Raw genomic sequence first — 17621 nt, 5'->3', positions numbered from 1 at the left:
TCTGACTTACTACACTCTGTATGACAGACTCTAGGTCCATCCACCTCACTACAAATTAACTCAATTTCATTTCCTTTTATGGCTGAGTAATATTCCATTGTATATATGTGCCACATCTTCTTTAACCATTCATCTGTCGATGGACACTTAGGTTGCTTCCATGTCCTGGCTATTGTAAATAGAGCTGCAATGAACATTGTGGTACATGACTCTTTTTGAATTATGGTTTTCTCAAGGTATATGCCCAGTAGTGGGATTGCTGGGTCGTATGATAGTTCTATTTTTAGTTTTTTAAGAAACCTCCATACTGTTCTCCATAGTGGCTGTATCAATTTACATTCCCACCAACAATGCAAGAGGGTTCCTTTTTCTCCACACCCTCTCCAGCATTTATTGTTTGTAGATTTTTTGATGATGGCCATTCTGACTGGTGTGAGGTGATACCACATTATAGTTTTGATTTGCATTTCTCTAATGATTAGTGATGTTGAGCATCCTTTCATGTGTTTGTTGGCAATCTGTATATCTTCTTGGGAGAAATGTCTATTTAGGTCTTCCGCCCATTTTTGGATTGGGTTTTTTTTTGATATTGAGCTGTCTGAGCTGCTTGTAGAGTTTGGAGGTTAATCCTTTGCCAGTTGCTTCATTTGCAAATATTTTCTCCCATTTAAAGGGTTGTCTTTTCATCTTGTTTATGGTTTCCTTTGCTGTGAAAAAGCTTTTAAGTTTCATTAGGTCCCATTTGTTTACTTTTATTTTTATTTCCATTTCTCTAGGGGGTGGGTCCAAAAGGATCAAGCTGTGATTTATGTCATAGAGTGTTCTGCCTATGTTTTCCTCTAAGAGTTTTATAGTGTCTGGCCTTACATTTAGGTCTTTAATCCATTTTGAGTTTATTTTTGTGTATGGCATTAGGGAGTGTTCTAATTTCATTCTTTTACATGTAGCTGTCCAGTTTTCCCAGCATGACTTATTCTCCAGTGTATATTCTTGCCTCCTTTATCAAAGATAAGGTGACCATATGTGCATGGGTTTATCTCTGGGCTTTCTATCCTGTTCCATTGATCTGTATTTCTGTTTTTGTGCCAATACCATACTATCTTGATGACTGTAGCTCTGTAGTATAGTCTGAAGTCAGGGAGCCTGATTCCTCCAGCTTCGTTTTTCTTTCTCAAGATTGCTTTGGCTATTCAGGGTCTTTTGTGTTTCCAAATAAATTGTGAAATTTTTTATTCTAGTTCTCTGAAAAATGCCAGTGGTAGTTTGATAGGGATTGCATTGAATCTGTAGATTGCTTTGGGTAGTATAGTCATTTTCACAGTGTTGATTCTTCCAATCCAAGAACATGGTATATCTCTCCACCTATTTGTATCATCTTTAATTTCTTTCATCAGTGTCTTATAATTTTCTGCATACACGTCTTTTGTCTCCTTAGGTAGGTTTATTCCTAGGTATTTTATTCTTTTTGTTGCAGTGGTAAATGGGAGTGTTTCCTTAATTTCTCTTTCAGATTTTTCATCATTAGTGTATAGGAATGCAAGAGATTTCTGTGTATTAATTTTGTATCTTGCTACTTTACCAAATTCGTTGATTAGCTCTAGTAGTTTTCTGGTGGCATCTTTAGGATTCTCTATGTATAGTATCATGTCATCTGCAAACAGCTTTACTTCTTCTTTTCTGATTTGGATTCCTTTTATTTCTTTTTCTTCTCTGATTGCTGTGGCTAAAACTTCCAAAACTATGTTGAATAATAGTGGTGAGAGTGGGCAACCTTGTCTTGTTCCTGATCTTAGTAGAAATGGTTTCAGTTTTCACCACTGAGAACAATGTTGGCTGTGGGTTTGTCATCTGGCCTTTATTATGTTGAGGTAAGTTTCCTCTATGCCCACTTTCTGGCAGGTTTTTATCATAAATTGTTGTTGAATTTTGTCGAAAGCTTTTTCTGTATCTATTGAGATAATCATATGGTTTTTCTCCTTCAATTTGTTAATATGGTTTATCACATTGATTGATTTGCGTATATTGAAGAATCCTTGTGTTCCTCGGATAAACCCCACTTGATCATAGTGTATGATCCTTTTAATGTGCTGCTGGATTCTGTTTACTAGTATTTTGTTAAGGAATTTTGCATCTATGTTCATCAATTATATTAGCATGTAGTTTTCTTTTTTGGTGACATCTTTGTCTGATTTTGTTATCAGGGTGATGGTGGCCTCATAGAATGAGTTTGGGAGTGTTCTTTCCTCGGCTATATTTTGGAAGAGTTTGAGAAGAATAGGTTGTAGCTCTTCTCTAAATGTTTGATAGAATTCGCCTGTGAATCCTTCTGGTCCTGGGCTTTTCTTTGTTGGAAGATTTTTAATCACAGTTTCAATTTCAGTGCTTGTGCTTGGTCTTTATATTTTCTATTTCTTCCTGGTTCAGTCTTGGAAGGTTGTGCTTCTCTAAGAATTTGTCCATTTCTTCCAAGTTGTCCATTTTATTGGCCTATAGTTGCTTGTAGTAATCTCTAATGATCCTTTGTATTTCTGCAGTGTCAGTTGTTACTTCTCCTTTTTCATTTCTAATTCTATTGATTTGAGTCTTCTCCATTTTTTTCTTGATGAGTCTGGCTAATGGTTTATCAATTTTGTTTATCTTCTCAAAGAACCAGCTTTTAGTTTTCTTGATCTTTGCTATCATTTCCCTCATTTCTTTTTCATTTATTTCTGATCTGATCTTTATGATTTCTTTCCTTCTGCTAACTTTGGGGGGTTTTTCTTCTTCTTTCTCTAATTGCTTTAGTGTGAGGTTAGGTTGTTTATTTGAGATGTTTCTTGTTTCTTGAGGTAGGATTGTATTGTAATAACCTCCTTCTTAGAACTGCTTTTGTTGCATCCCATAGGTTTTGGGTTGTCATGTTTTCATTGTCATTTGTTTCTAGGTATTTTTTGATTTCCTCTTTGATTTCTTCAGTGATCTCTTGGTTATTTAGTAGTGTATTGTTTAGCCTCCATGTGTTTGTATTTTTTACAGATTTTTTCCTGTAATTGATATCTAGTCTCATAGCATTGTGGTCAGAAAAGATACTTGATACGATTTCAATATTCTTAAATTTACCAATCCTTGATTTGTGACCCAAGATATGGTCTATCCTGGAGAATGTTCCATGAGCAGAAGAAAGCGTATTCTGTTGTTTTTGGATGGAATGTCCTGTAAATATCAATTAAGTCTGTCTTGTTTAATGTATCATTTAAAGCTTGTGGTTTTTTTTTTTTTTTTGGCTGTGTTGGGTCTTCGTTTCTGTGCAAGGGCTTTCTCTAGTTGCGGCAAGCGGGGGCACTCTTCATCGCGGTGCACCGGCCTCTCACTATCGCAGCCTTTCTTGTTGGGAGCACAGGCTCCAGACGCGCAGGCTCAGTAGTTGTGGCTCACGGGCCTAGTTGCTCTGCGGCATGTGGGATCTTCCCAGAACAGGGCTTGAACCCATGTCCCCTGCATTGGCAGGCAGATTCTCAACCACTGCACCACCAGGAAAGCCCTGTGTTTCCTTATTTATTTTCATTTTGGGTGATCTGTGCATTGGTGAAAGTGGGGTGTTAAAGTCCCCTACTATGATTGTGTTACTGTCGATTTCCCGTTTTATGGCTGTTAGCATTTGCCTTATGTATTGAGGTGCTCCTGTGTTGGGTGCATAAATATTTACAATTGTTAGGTCTTCTTCTTGGATTTATCCCTTGATCATTATGTAGTGTCCTTCTTTGTCTCTTGTTATAGTCTTTATCTATTTTGCCTGGTATGAGAATTGCTACTCAAGCTTTCTTTTGATTTCCATTTGCATAGAATATCTTTTTCCATCCCCTCACTTTCCGTCTGTATGTGTCCCCAGGTCTGAAGTGGGTCTCCTGTAGACAGCATATATACAGGTCTTGTTTTTGTATCCATTCAGCCAGTCTGTGTCTTTTGGTTGGAGCATTTAATCCATTTACATTTAAGGTAATATAGATATGCATGTTCCTATTACCATTATCTTAATTGTTTTGGGTTTGTTATTGTAGGCCTTTCCCCTCTCTTGTGTTTCCTGCCTAGAGAAGTTCCTTTAGCATTTGTTGTAAAGCTGCTTTGGTGGTGCTGAACTCTCTCAGCTTTTGCTTGTCTGTAAAGGTTTTAATTTCTCCATTGAATCTGAATGAGATCCTTGCTGGGTAGAGTAATCTTGGTTGTAGGTTCTTCCCTTTCATCACTTTAAATATGTCCTGCCACACCCTTCTGGCCTGCAGAGTTTCTGCTGAGAAATCTGCTGAGCAATCAGCTGAATCCTTATGGGGATTCCCTTGTATGTTACTTGTTGCTTTTCCCTTGCTGCTTTTAATATTTTTTTTCGTTGTATTTAATTTTTGATAGTTTGATTAATATGTGTCTTGGTGTGTTTCTCCTTGGATTTATCCTGTATGGGACTCTCTGTGCTTCCTGGACTTGACTATTTCCTTTCCCACATTAGGGAAGTTTTCAACTATAATCTCTTCAAATATTTTCTCAGTCCCTTTCTTTTTCTCTTCTTCTTCTGGGACCCCTATAATTTGAATGTTGGTGCTTTCAATATTGTCCCAGAGGTCTCTGAGACTGTTCTCAATTCTTTTCATTCTTTTTTCGTTATTCTGCTCTGTGGTAGTTACTTCCACTCTTTTATCTTCCAGGTCACTTATCCGTTCTTCTGCCTCAGTTATTCTGCTATTGATTCCTTCTAGAGAATTTTTAATTTCATTTACTGTGTTGTTCATCATTGTTTGTTTGCTCTTTAGTTCTTCTAGATCCTTGTTAAACGTTTCTTGTATTTTCTCCATTCTATTTCCAAGATTTTGGATCATCTTTACTATCATTACTCTGAATTCTTTTTCAGGTAGACTGCCTAGTTCCTCTTATTTGTTTGGTCTCTGGGTTTTTACTTTGCTCCTTCATCTGCTGTGTATTTCTCTGTCTTCTCATTTTGCTTAACTTACTGCATTTCAGGTCTGCTTTTTGCAGGCTGCAGGTTCATAGTTCCTGTTGTTTTTGGTGTCTGCCCCCAGTGGGTAAGATTGGTTCAGTGGGTTGTGTAGGCTTCCTGGTGGAAGGGACTAGTGCCTGTGTTCTGGTGGGTGAAGCTGAATCTTGTCTTTCTGGTGGGCAGGACCGCGTCCAGTAGTGTGTTTTGGGGTGTCTGTGACCTTATTATGCTTTTAGGCAGCCTCTCTGCTAATGGGTGGGGTTGTGTTCCTCTTTTGCTAGTTGTTTGGCATGGGGTGTCCAGCACTGTAGCTTGCTGGTCGTTGAGTGGAGCTGGGTCTTAGTGTTGAGATTGAGATCTCTGGGAGAGCTTTTGCCATTTGATATTATGTGGAGCTGGGAGGACTCTGGTGGACCAATGTCCTGAACTCAGCTCTCCCACTTAAGAGGCTCAGGCCTGACACCTGGCTGGAGCACCAAGACCTTGTCAGCCACACAACTCAGAAATAAAGCGAGAAAAAGAAAGAAAGAATAAATAAATAAATAAATAAAATGAAGTTATTAAAATTAAAAAATTAAAAAATTATTAAAAATTAAAAAGTAATTAAAAAAGAAAGAAGAGAGCAAGCAAACCAATAAACAAATCCACCAATGATAACAAGTGCTAAAAACTATACTAAAAAAACCCCAACAAAACAAAGAAACAAAGAAAGAAAAAAACGGACAGACAGAACCCTAGGACAAATGGTAAAAGCAAAGCTATACAGACAAAATCACACAAAGAAGCGTACACATACACACTCACAAAAAGCAAAAAAGGAAAATATGTGTATATATATATATATATATATATATATATATATATATATGTATATAAAAGGAAAAAAAAGGAAGAGAGCAACCAAATCAATAAACACATCTACCAATGATAATAAGCTCTAAATACTAAACTGAGATAAATCTAAAACCAGAAACAAATTAGATGCAGATAGCAAACCCCAAGTCTACAGTTGCTCCCAGAGTCCCCTGCCTCAATTTTGGGATGATTCGTTGTCTATTCAGGTATTCCACAGATGCAGGATACATCAAGTTGATTGTGGAGATTTAATCCTCTGCTTCTGGGGCTGCTGGGAGAGATTTCCCTTTCTCTTCTTTGTTCGCACAGCTCCTGGGGTTCAGCTTTGGATTTGGCCCTGCCTCTGCGTGTAGGTCGCCTGAGGGCGTCTGTTCCCTGCCCAGACAGGACGGGGTTAAAGTAGCAGCTGCTTCGGGGGCTCTGGCTCACTCAGGCCGGGGGGAGGGAGGGGTACGGAATGCGGGGCGAGCCTGTGGCAGCAGAGGCTGGCATGATGTTGCAACAGCCTGAGGCGCGCCGTGTGTTCTCCCTGGGAAGTTGTCCCTGGATCACAGGACCCTGGCAGGGGCAGGCTGCACAGGCTCCCAGGAGTGGACGTGTGGATAGTGACCTGTGCTTGCACACAGGCTTCTTGGTGGCTGCAGCAGCAGCCTTAGCGTCTCATGCCTGTCTCTGGGGTCCACGCTGATAGCCGCGGCTTGCGCCCGTCTCTGGAGCTCGATTAGGCGGTGCTCTGAATCCCCTCTCCTTGCACACCCCGAAACAATGGTCTCTTGCCTCTTAGGCAGTTCCAGACATTTTCCCGGACTCTCTCCCAGCTAGCTGTGGCGCACTAGCCCCCTTCAGGCTGTGTTCACGCAGCCAACCCCAGTCCTCTCCCTGGGATCTGACCTTGGAAGCCCGAGCCTCAGCTCCCAGCCCCCGCCCGCCCCAGCGGGTGAGCCGACAATCCTCTCAGGCTGGTGAGTGCTGGTCGGCACCCATTCTCTATGAGGGAATCTCTCCGCTTTACCCTCTGCACTCCTGTGGCTGCGCTCTCCTCCATAGCTCTGAAGCTTCCCCCCCGCCACACCCCTCATCTCCACTAGTGAGGAGGCTTCCTAGTGTGTGGAAACTTTTCCTCCTTCACCGCTCCCTCCCAGATGTGTGGGTCCTGTCCCTATTCTTTTGTCTCTGTTTTTTCTTTTTTCTTTTGCCCTACCCAGGTACATGGGGAGTTTTTGCCTTTTGGGAAGTCTGAGGTCTTCTGCCAGCGTTCAGTAGGTGTTCTGTAGGAGTTGTTCCACATGTAGATGTATTTCTGATGTATTTGTGGGGAGGAAGGCGATCTCCTCGTCTTACTCCTCCGCCATCTTGAAGGTCCTCCCCTCGAGAACATTTAAAAGCAAGTTGTTTTCTCATAATTCTTTAGACAATTAGTACAGCAAATTTGTTTATTTTTTATTTTTTATATTTTTTTAATTCATTTTTGGCTGCATTGGGTCTTCGTTGCTGCATGCAGGCTTTTTCTAGTTGTGGCGAGCGGGGGCTACTCTTCATTGCGGTGCACGGGCTTCTCATTGCAGTGACTTCTCTTGTTGCAGAGCAAGAGCTCTAGGCGTGCAGACTCAGTAGTTCTGGCACATGGGCCCTAGAGCATGCGGACTTCAGTAGTTGCAGCACACGGGCTCAGTAGTTGTGGCGCACGGGCTCTAGAGCGCAGGCTCAGTTGTTGTGGCACATGGGCTTAGTTGCTCCGCGGCATGTGGGATCTTCCCGGGCCAGGGCTTGAACCCATGTCCCCTGCATTGGCAGGCAGATTCTTAACCACTGTGCCACCAGGGAAGTCCAGTACAGTAAATTTGGTTTTTACTTCTCTTTAACATTGTCTTAGACAGAGAGAATAGAGGGAGGCTGAAACTCAGAGTAATTGTAATATTGTATGTTAGTGCCAGTAGTAATGATTTGGTAGGAAAGTTTTGAAACTGATAGCAAATATAGTTGTATATGTCTGTCAGGAGTGTATTATTCCAGTAAGCATAATCTAAATGTGTGAATTGTCTGAAGAGGAGTAACCAAGAATTATAAAAACATAACTGTGTATAAAAATATTATTTTAATTAGTATAACACTACGTTTTGATACACTTCCTTACTTGATTTTTCAGTGTTACAATAAATGAAATTTTGGATGAATTTTTTCTAATAAGTACTGCAGATACATCTGATATTATCATAAGAGAGAAGCCAAGAGGGCCAGAACTGTTTACCTTAGGCCCTAGCGATTAGAAAAAGCGTGAGTATGTATGCACGTGAATGCACATACAGTGGTTTCCAGAGCAGTTCCTGGGTGATCACACAGCTTTCTCTGTGAGCCTCTGCTTTCCTTTCATTTCCTTTAGTGCTTTTGCATAACCCAGTTGCATCCTTGCCTTTGTCTAACGAGATTCTGCCACTCCATTCCTGCCAACAGCAGAGCAAGTGTCCCAGTCCTTCACCTGCAGCATCCCAGGGTTACACTGCAGGCATACCCTGGAATGCCATCAAACTTAGTTTAGGGGTTTGGCTTCTCTATAAAATACTACCTAGAAGAATCATATTGGTTTTAGTCTCTTGATGGTTTTATTAACTGATGGCTCTAAGCCAAGTAGTGAGAAGATTGAACAGAGTTTCTATGAAGAATGAGGAGGAGAGAAAGTCAAAGGTACCAAATTCTAGTGGGTTCTTCCTTCTTAGGAGCTTATATGGCAGTGTTAGGCTGAAGAACTGGTCGTACGTTCCTTTTGACAGCATTATATAGCCCACAGGTCAGTGACAGGACAGCTCATAGGGTTGTCGGCCTGCTCACTGTTACCTTGTTAAAAGTATTTGGGATTTTAATAAGCTACGTGAGATAGAATGATAATAAATATTACCTGAAGCTCATGTGGCTTTAAGTAATACAACTTTTACATTTAAATGTATTCTGCTGTTGTGTCAGCGTCCCCCAGATCCCCGTGTTTGATGATTTGCTAGGAGGACTCACAGGATTTAGCATATAGTTGTATTCGTGGCTGTGATGTATTATAGCAAAAGTATGCGAAGCAAAATCAGCAAAGGAAAAAGGTGACCGGGGCAAAGTCTGGAGGAAACCAGCACAAGTGTCTAGGAGTCCTCTCCCAGTAGAGTCACACAGGGTGTACCTAACTCCACTCAGATGTGAAACGTCAATCAGGGAAGCTCATTAGAGACTCAGCACCCAGGGTTTTTGTTGGGGGCTGGTTACATGGACACCTCTAGGAATTATGGCATGTACCAAAATGCCAGATTTCCCAGAAGGGAAGCAGGTGTTCAGCATAAACCATATTCTTTTGTTTTATCAGTTCTAGAAATGGTGCGAAGCTTCCCAAAATCCAAGTTCCTAGGTGCCAGCAAGGACCAACCTTGTAACTCAGGCCTGCTATGTTTACTCTTTTCTACACACTTATAAATTGGATTAATAGTCCTGAAATCCTGAGAAGGGTATATTGAGAAAGCACCTTTATTTATTATCCTGACAAAACTCCAGGAACTATTAGAAAGCTGAGTTCTGTACTGCTATATGTGAGAGAACTGAAGTTCCAGTTCCTAGAGAATTCATTCTATTTATATCAAAAACCAGTTCCCCAGAATTTTATTATTACGATTATTAAGCAATGCATATATTACTGTGGAGGAAAAAAAAAATAAGACTTTTGGTGTCCAAAGAACTTGGAATGGACAAGAAAAAAAGGAACAGCTTTGTGGTGTAAAACTCCTTGCTCTGAACCTGTCAGCTTCTTCCCCTGGGGACCTGTTTCTTCTGACTAGGATGTCCTTTCCCCAGATCTCTGCATGGCTCCCTCCTTCACTGTTCCTTCAGGTCTTTGCTCAAATGCCACTTTTCTCACTGAGCATTCCACTGACCACATAGTTTGAAATTGAAAATCTCCACCTCTCCCACATACCCACACCAGATAATTACTATGTCCCTTCCTTCCCATAAGCTATCTCCTCTCTGCTTTCATATTCTTACCGCTTTGTACCCTTCAGTAAGGAAACTGCAGCACAGAGAAAATCTTCAAGATGGTGACTGAGTTGGACCGTCCCTGTGTGTGTCTTAATTCCCCGCGCAGCACTGCCTCTCAACTAAGAACACTCGTCTGTCTCTAAATCATTGTTTTCCTAGGAGCTGGCCTGGGTATTTTTCCCCTTTTGAGAGTGTTTTCCTGTCTGTGGATAAAACAGGAAACCTGACAAATCATCCTCTTGTTTTGTTATAGGTTTTTCATGTGAAATGGGAGCAGAGAGTGTTCATTTGAATGGGAAAAATTCCTATCTCCTTTAAATGCCCAAACCAGTAAAAGGTGGCTTTAGCCTCCGTTAGTATGTTACAGTCATCCTCTCTCCAAGTGTTTTGCACACAGATTTTAATTAGCTGTCACTAATTAAATCTGGTCATCTTTGTTTTCTTTTTAAAATAAGTTGGGAGTGCACTATCTCTGGGTTAAGGATGTAGTTTGGATGTAAAGATATTGCTTGTTAAAATGGGAGCAATTAAGCCCATTAATCTGGAGCTAATATATTAGAAAACACATTTAATTATTTGGATGGGGGAGGGTTGGATACACTACCTATTAGGAAGCAGCATGCCTTACTAAAATGAGTACAGGCTTTTGGTTTCAAACCCATCTGACCATTACTAGCATTAAGACCTGGCTAGCTCATTTATTTTCTTCTCAGCTTCAGTTTCTTCATCTGTAAAATGGGTAGGATATTATCTAGTATAGTGCTGTCCAATATGGTAGCCAATAGCCACATGTGGCTACTGAGCACTTGAAATGCTAATGCAACTGAGGGACTGAAATTTTAATTTTATTTTATTTTAATTAAGATTTAAGTTTAAATTGCCACTTGTGGCTACTAGCTAGTAGACTCAACAGATCTAGCACTTAGATTGAGGTTGGTTTGGAGAAATGTATATGAATAAAGTGCCTTAACTTAATGCGTGGCCCATAGAAGGTTCTCAACAAATGCTGGCTTGCTGTTGTAATTATTTAGTATTATTTTTAATCTCTATAAAACATTTGGTAAAATTAACTGATGCCTACTAACTCATCAATTTTCTGAGGTTTGCCAGAAGATCCTTCTCATTTGCTTAGCTATCCATTCTTTGTGTGGATCTTTTACAATAGCCATTTTCCTAATAGGGAACCAAGCTGTAATCATTTCATCCCTTGAAACCCCCGAAGACTAGAAATTATTGATTAATTAATTACTGCTATTTTTCCAGGTTCACATGAGGAGGATCCACAAAGCCCACCTCCTCTCCCTACTGAAAAACCTATTGGAAACACCTTCAGCACAGTATCCGGAAAACTCGGTAATGCTGACAGAACTAGAAACTTGGTAAGTGGTCATTATAGGTAATCCTAGGTTGAAGACTAAGCTATGTGCTAATTTTAAGTAATCAGCTGATGTCTAAATTATTTTACTATTGGCCAGATAAAACCAATTTCTAAGCTCCATGTACTTATTTAATATTTTTTAAATTCCTATAGAATAAAAGAATTAGGCTAATTCATTGTACTTCATCATAAAATAATTTGCCCTATACCAATATTATGGCATTCTTTTAAATAGCATTAATAATGAGGAAGTTATTGAAAATCTCTAAAAACCTTTAATTTTTGTGGAAACAGATTTAGTTCAATTATCAGGTTTTATTTAAAATACCAAATTAGGGACTTTCCTGGTGGTCCAGTGGTAAAGAATCCTCCTTACAACGCAGGGGACGTGGGTTTGATCCCTGGTCAGGGCAACAAGATCCCACATGCCACGTGCGGGGCAACTAAGCCCGCGCACCACAACTACTGAGCCTGCGCGCCTCAACCAGAGCCCGTGTGCCTCAAACTACAGAGTCCACGCGCCCTGGAACCTGCGCGCCACAACTGCAGAGCCCATGCTCCCTGGAGCCTGCGTGCCACAACTAGAGAAAAGAAAACCCGCACACCTCAACTAGAGAGAAGCCCGTGAGCCGCAACAAAAGATCCCGCATGCCTCAATGAAGATCCTGCATGCCGCAACTAAGACCCAATGCAGCCAAAAATAAATAAAATAAATAAATAATAAATAGATCTTTAAAAAAATAAAATAAAATACTGACTTAGTGACATAATTTTAAGATAATTATCATAAGAATTTGTTCATCTGAAATTTAGGAGAGAAGCATTTTTTAAATTTAAAAAGTAGTGCTTTATCATGTACTTGTTAACAGATGGTGGTAAAAGTTTCTTTTTTAATTTCAACCTCAATACTGTTTTTCCATACTTTTTGAAATTCCCATATGATAGATTATCTTTAAGGTTTGTTTCAAAAGAAACCAGTTCTTAAAGTCTTTGAGCCAAATTTTCAGTTCAAACTTCATAATAGTTTTACATTTGTGCATTAACTGTGCTATTATACATGCAAACCCATCTAATCATCTAGTGAAGAGAAATTTCTTTGAAGGAGACATTAAATTGACTTAGCCAATGTCAAGTTAATGAGATTTTTCTGTAGGCTGAATTAAAATTTAGTGATCACTTGCACTTCAAAGTACTTGGTAATAAATTTTTATTAAAACTGGGCTAGGGGGGCTTCCCTAGTGGCGCAGTGGTTGAGAATCTGCCTGCCAGTGCAGGGGACACGGGTTCGAGCCCTGGTCTGGGAAGATCCCACATGCCGCGGAGCGACTGGGCCCGTGAGGCACAATTACTGAGCCTGCGCGTCTGGAGCCTGTGCTCCGCAACAAGAGAGGCCGCGACAGTGAGAGGCCCCTGCACCACGATGAAGAGTGGCCCCCACTTGCCACAACTGGAGAAAGCCCTAGCACAGAAACGAAGACCCAACACACCCAAAAATAAAGAAATAAATTAAAAAAAAAAAAAAAAAAAAAAGAATCTTAACTTTAAAAAAAAAAAAAAAAAACTGGGCTAGGAACTTCCCTGGCAGTCCAGTGGTTAAGACTCCACGCTTCCAGTGCAGGGGATGCGGGTTTGATCCCTGGTCAGGGAACTAAGATCCCACATGCCGTGCAGCTGAGCCAAAAAAATGTAAAAAAAACTGGGCCAAGACGACCCAAAAGAGGATGATAGGGCTCCCACCATAGTATTGTTGAATGGGAAAATCCCAAATTTCCACGGAGGAAAAGTTACTTGAGAGGGTTACTGGCTTCTACTCTAAAGGGTTGTAAAGAAGAATGAGAGGCTGATGAGTAGGCACACACAGCATTCACTGAGTCACGTCATGGGCTTTGGAAACCCATAAAACTCTATTAAAATATTAAGTATTATTCCATTTGGTGTTAAGCAGTCCACAAAGCAACTCCAACATTTTAGAAAAAACAAGGAAAGGAAGTTAGAATAAACTAAGCCATCTGGAGAGGGACCCTATTCATAACTGTTTGTATCTCGCATGAACAACATGAGGGAAATCCTGTCCTGCGCTGTTTACAAAGGGTGGGGGCCGGAGGGGGGGCGCGGTCAAAGCACTCTGTGCTGTACTGTAATGAATACATACCCTAATAGACACACTGGGTCTGAAGGAAGAAGAGGAGAGAAAAAGACCACAAGTTAAATGATTTGGCTGAAGTCATGCACTTAGACTTCCAGGGCCCAAAAGTCAAAACTATGCCTGAGAAATTCCTTTGGTTTTGAGAATTACAATTACTGAGTGAATTTTAGATCAGAGGCCAGAAAGGCTTCAGGTGTTGGGGAGGGTCTCTAGAAAGAGTGCTTTGCCGCTGTGATGACCCATGAGGAAAGGCACGGTCTTTGAAAGTTGTGTCTTCTGACGAGGCACAGGACAAAGACCCTTGACTATTTCTCCTGCCTTGAGTGCCGGGGAACTTTCCATCTCAGGACAAGGTGGCTGTAGCTGCAGAATCTCACTTTCTTCGCTTAAACAACGAGGGAATTCAGGGTGAGGAACATCAGGAGCCACTGGAGCTGTTCTGTCAGCAGGAGCAGACGCTTCTGTGGAAACCCAAGGCTCCCAGAGCCTCCCGCAAGGCGGGTGCCAGCCGGTGCCAGAGGAGAGTCAGGGGACGCTGCCCAGAAGGTGGAAGGAGTCACAGCCGCAGCACAGGAGATGGCTAATGAATTCAGGACGTGAGAAGTGGTACCAATTCCTGGAGAAAAAAGAGAAGGCACATCTACAGAGGCTGCTCAGTGATTCCAACAGACAAGAATGTGGTTTTGGAAGAAATATCTGTTTTTTGAAAAAACAAAACAAACGAAAAAACGGGGAATTATTTTGAAATTAGAATATAAGAAACCATTCCAAAGAACATGAACAAAAAGATGGCATCTGCAGGGCAGTACAAGCCGAAAAACCAACTTCACCTGGAGCTAAAATGCTTACCCGAACACATCAGAAGCCAAAGTTCACGGATGTCAGAGCTAGAGAAAAACTACAAAAAGCAGGTACAGAGGAGCTCCATTCATGTGTGGACTATTGAAGAGCAGGAAATCCCTAATCAGTAATCTTCCAAAGACTGTCACCAGAACCTGCACACAAACCTGGACTTGAGCAAACACGAGACAGTGGCTCCTACAGGAACCAAGCCCCTGCTCAGTATTTGACGTGTGTCAGGTGCAGCAGTGCCTTTCGGAATGTGCCTAACAGTCCCGGGGGATTTGAGTGTGCTGCCTTTTTTTCTGATTTATTTTTGCTCATTATAGAAAATTGAGAAATTAAAAATATATTTAAGATTCTCCATAAAAGTAAAACCAATCAGAGAAAACTAGATTTGGTACAAGATTTGGATTATATGGTATGTGTTTATTAAAGTACATCATCTATAACTTTCCATGTCAGATTTATATATCTATATTTTTAAAAATCTTCCCTTAATTATTAAGGTGTCTAACAACTGTAATTTTGAGGAAAGCTATAAAAGTTCCTACCTATCTGCTAGAGTGTTTTTCCCTTTGCTTGTTTGTTTTAATTTTAAAGGCAGCCAAAGAAATAAATGAGTTTTTCAAGTATCATAGCAGTATTTGTCAGGGGGCACATAGGCAACAGTGTATTTATAAGGCATGGATGATAGTCTGGAATATTGCAGGGTTTATGAGCTGGTGACTTGCCTCACTACATTAACTGAGTTCATTAGTGAAACCAAGTTTTAAGGGCAAGCTTAATTTGTTTTTCAAAATGGGATTATAAAACATTGAAACATATTCAAGTGATCACAGTGATTAGCAATTAATCATTTGGTATTTAAGGAAAACTTGTAAATATTCAGTTTGAATTAAAAACCATAGAAGAGAGTTTTAGCTCATTTGTAAGATAAGAAGGGGGAAAACAGCCTGAATTAGCCCAAAGATTTCCAAGCTATAGTTAAACCTCTTTTACAAAAAAAGGCAGTATATGGGCTTCCCTGGTGGTGCAGTGGTTAAGAATCCACCTGCCAATGCAGGGGACACAGGTTTGAGCCCTGGTCTGGGAAGATCCCACATGCCGCGGAGCAACTAAGCCCGTGCACCACAACTACTGAGGCTGCGCTCTAGAACCTGCGAGCCACAGCTACTGAGCCCGCGTGCCACAACTACTGAGCCCGCATGCCTAGAGCCCGTGCTCCGCAACAAGAGAAGCCACTGAAGTGAGAAGCCCGTGCACCGCAACGAAGAGTAGCCCCTGCTCGCTGCAACTAGAGAAACCCCGTGTGCAGCAACGAAGACCCAACACAGCCAAAAATAAATAAATAAATAAGATAAATAAAATTTTTTTTTAAAAAAGGCAGTATAATTTTAAAGAGCTGGCATTTTTCCCTCTCAGGTGGTCTTGGAGAAATATTATTTCCTGGAGGTCAGTGGTGAGGGCTTAGAAAGTAGGAAAGGTTAAAAAAGAGACTCAGAATTAGAAGGATTTAGTGAGGACTTTTCCCTAAAAAACAGAAGTCTTGGCTTTAAGATCCTTTGACTCCTCATTCAACAGAATATCTGAAAATGTTTTCCATGTATTATACTCATTTCCCAATCCCTGGACCGTAACATGTTCGGAAAGCCTATTTAATTAGCACAGTTTGAACCCCTTCTGAAGAAATCTTCCTGTTGACCCCCATACTTCCAATTTCTCTCATCTACTTTCAGGCCAAAACATTCCAACTCTCCCTATCTTTTGTTTTTCACACTACCCACCCTTTGCTTTTTCCTACAAAATTCTTCTCAGCATATCCAACCCCTTTGCTGTAGTGGTACAAGCTGAGCTCTCTGCTTTCTCGGGCCTTTTCTGTTCTTCCTCACATGCCTTCCTTTCAGGCCACCCCTTAAGCTTCTGTTGTGTTCCACCTCCATCCAGTTCAAAACCCACCACACAATGTGGAAACCATCCAGTATGAGAGATCTGCCTGTTCTAAGCAAAACGAACTGGTCACCACTTCACTTACTATGTGTTTAAACTTAGGAGCACTGCATATCTTAAATGTTGTCATGGGATAAATAAATGCCATATTTTTAAAAAATTCCCTACGGTGTCTGCTTAAATTGCTGCTGTGTGACCCAACATGATTTAAACAGCATCCTTAATTCCTCAGAATATGCTGGATATGTAACCATGCAGTGCAGTTGGTTGGGCCGCTGTCCACAGTAGCAGGACACCCCCCTCCCTGCCCAGACTCTTCCTCTCTGTTTTCACGTGCATTGTGGCATGGACAATGTAGGTAGGAATGAGAAATGAGTTAATATTGCTTAAGACTAAAAAAACTCTTTTAATCTCCTTTCTGTAACTCAGCTACATTTCCGCTTTATAGATCCAGCCAAAAAGTTGTCCATAATTCCTCTTGAAAAGCTCTTGTTTCAGATTCATCTTAACTAAAAATCATTCTCTGATACTTGCAGGAATCTGACCATGCTGGTCAGTCAGGAGGTTCTGTGCGAGGACCCCCAAGGTTGCCACCGAGGTAAGTAAGCACGGGAAAACTTCTAAAAAGTCAGTTAGAGAAAAACTAATGACTCCGAGACTGGACTCTCTTTTCTATCACGAAAACTGAGTGTTGCTGGCCTTCGATCTTCTTTTAGAGATACATTTAACTCACAAACTCACCCAGGCCACTAGCCCACAGTCTGCTTCTGACAGCAGGTGTAGGAGTCTCTGCTCCTGTTTTAACACAATCCAAAAACTCACAGAGCACACACATGGATATCTATTACTTTTCCTCAAACAAATGAACAAGACTCCTTTCTGAACCTAAAACACAACTCCACTTCTGGAACACACACGTGTATATACACACACATATATACATACACACACTCGCTCTCTCTCTCCCTGTTCCCAGAAACCAGCCTGGTTTTTGGCATTTCCAAAGGGAGACAGGCCTCGTGAGCTCAGAGGTGACCAGCCCTCCTGAATTCCAGGGCTATTTAGACAAAAAACTGTGATGTTATCAGAAGACATTACTATGTTGGAAATTATTTTTATCATAGGGATTAAGGAAAGGCTTTCAAAGTAATAATTGTCCTGTCCCATTTTCAGAACTAGCTTTCTTTAATCTAAATAGTGTTTTAATAATGATTCCTATAACATGAATATTAGGGGAGTTTGACGTACCTTTTCTAATCATGTACAAGACTCCATCACATATACCTGATATCTTATAAGCTTTTCATCTCAGACTTTGGTAGAAAGTGCTTAGTTTTCTGAAACAGTCATGGTGTGTTTAAGAGCAAATGGGGCCTTAGAGAGCTCACGATAGTAAATGCTTGTTTGTCTTGAACTAATGAATCTGTAGTGCAAGATAAGGGGAAGCTGGAACATCATGGCATTTCTTCAAATAATATAAT

General features: G+C 40.8%; 1 protein-coding gene across 21 annotated transcripts in view; it reads left to right on the top strand.

The window, feature by feature from the left end:
* The window catches only part of SH3D19 (SH3 domain containing 19), a 191167-nt gene that overhangs the window by 137427 nt on the left and 36119 nt on the right, over nt 1-17621 (top strand). For all 21 annotated transcript variants that reach the window (XR_014264075.1, XR_014264076.1, XM_082463319.1 and 18 more), the window contains 2 exons: nt 11090-11205; nt 16677-16738. Coding sequence is in view for 19 of the 21 variants with exons in the window: in XM_082463319.1 (XP_082319445.1) it covers nt 11090-11205; nt 16677-16738 (178 nt within the window). In the remaining 2 variants the exon portion in view is untranslated. The remainder of the gene's footprint in view (nt 1-11089; nt 11206-16676; nt 16739-17621) is intronic.

This window comes from Balaenoptera physalus, assembly GCF_965194825.1.
Source record: "Balaenoptera physalus genome assembly, chromosome: 5".
NCBI classification, from domain to species: Eukaryota; Metazoa; Chordata; class Mammalia; order Artiodactyla; family Balaenopteridae; genus Balaenoptera; species Balaenoptera physalus.
Note: the sequence above shows the minus strand (reverse complement) of the source record. Positions and strands in the feature narration are given on the sequence as shown.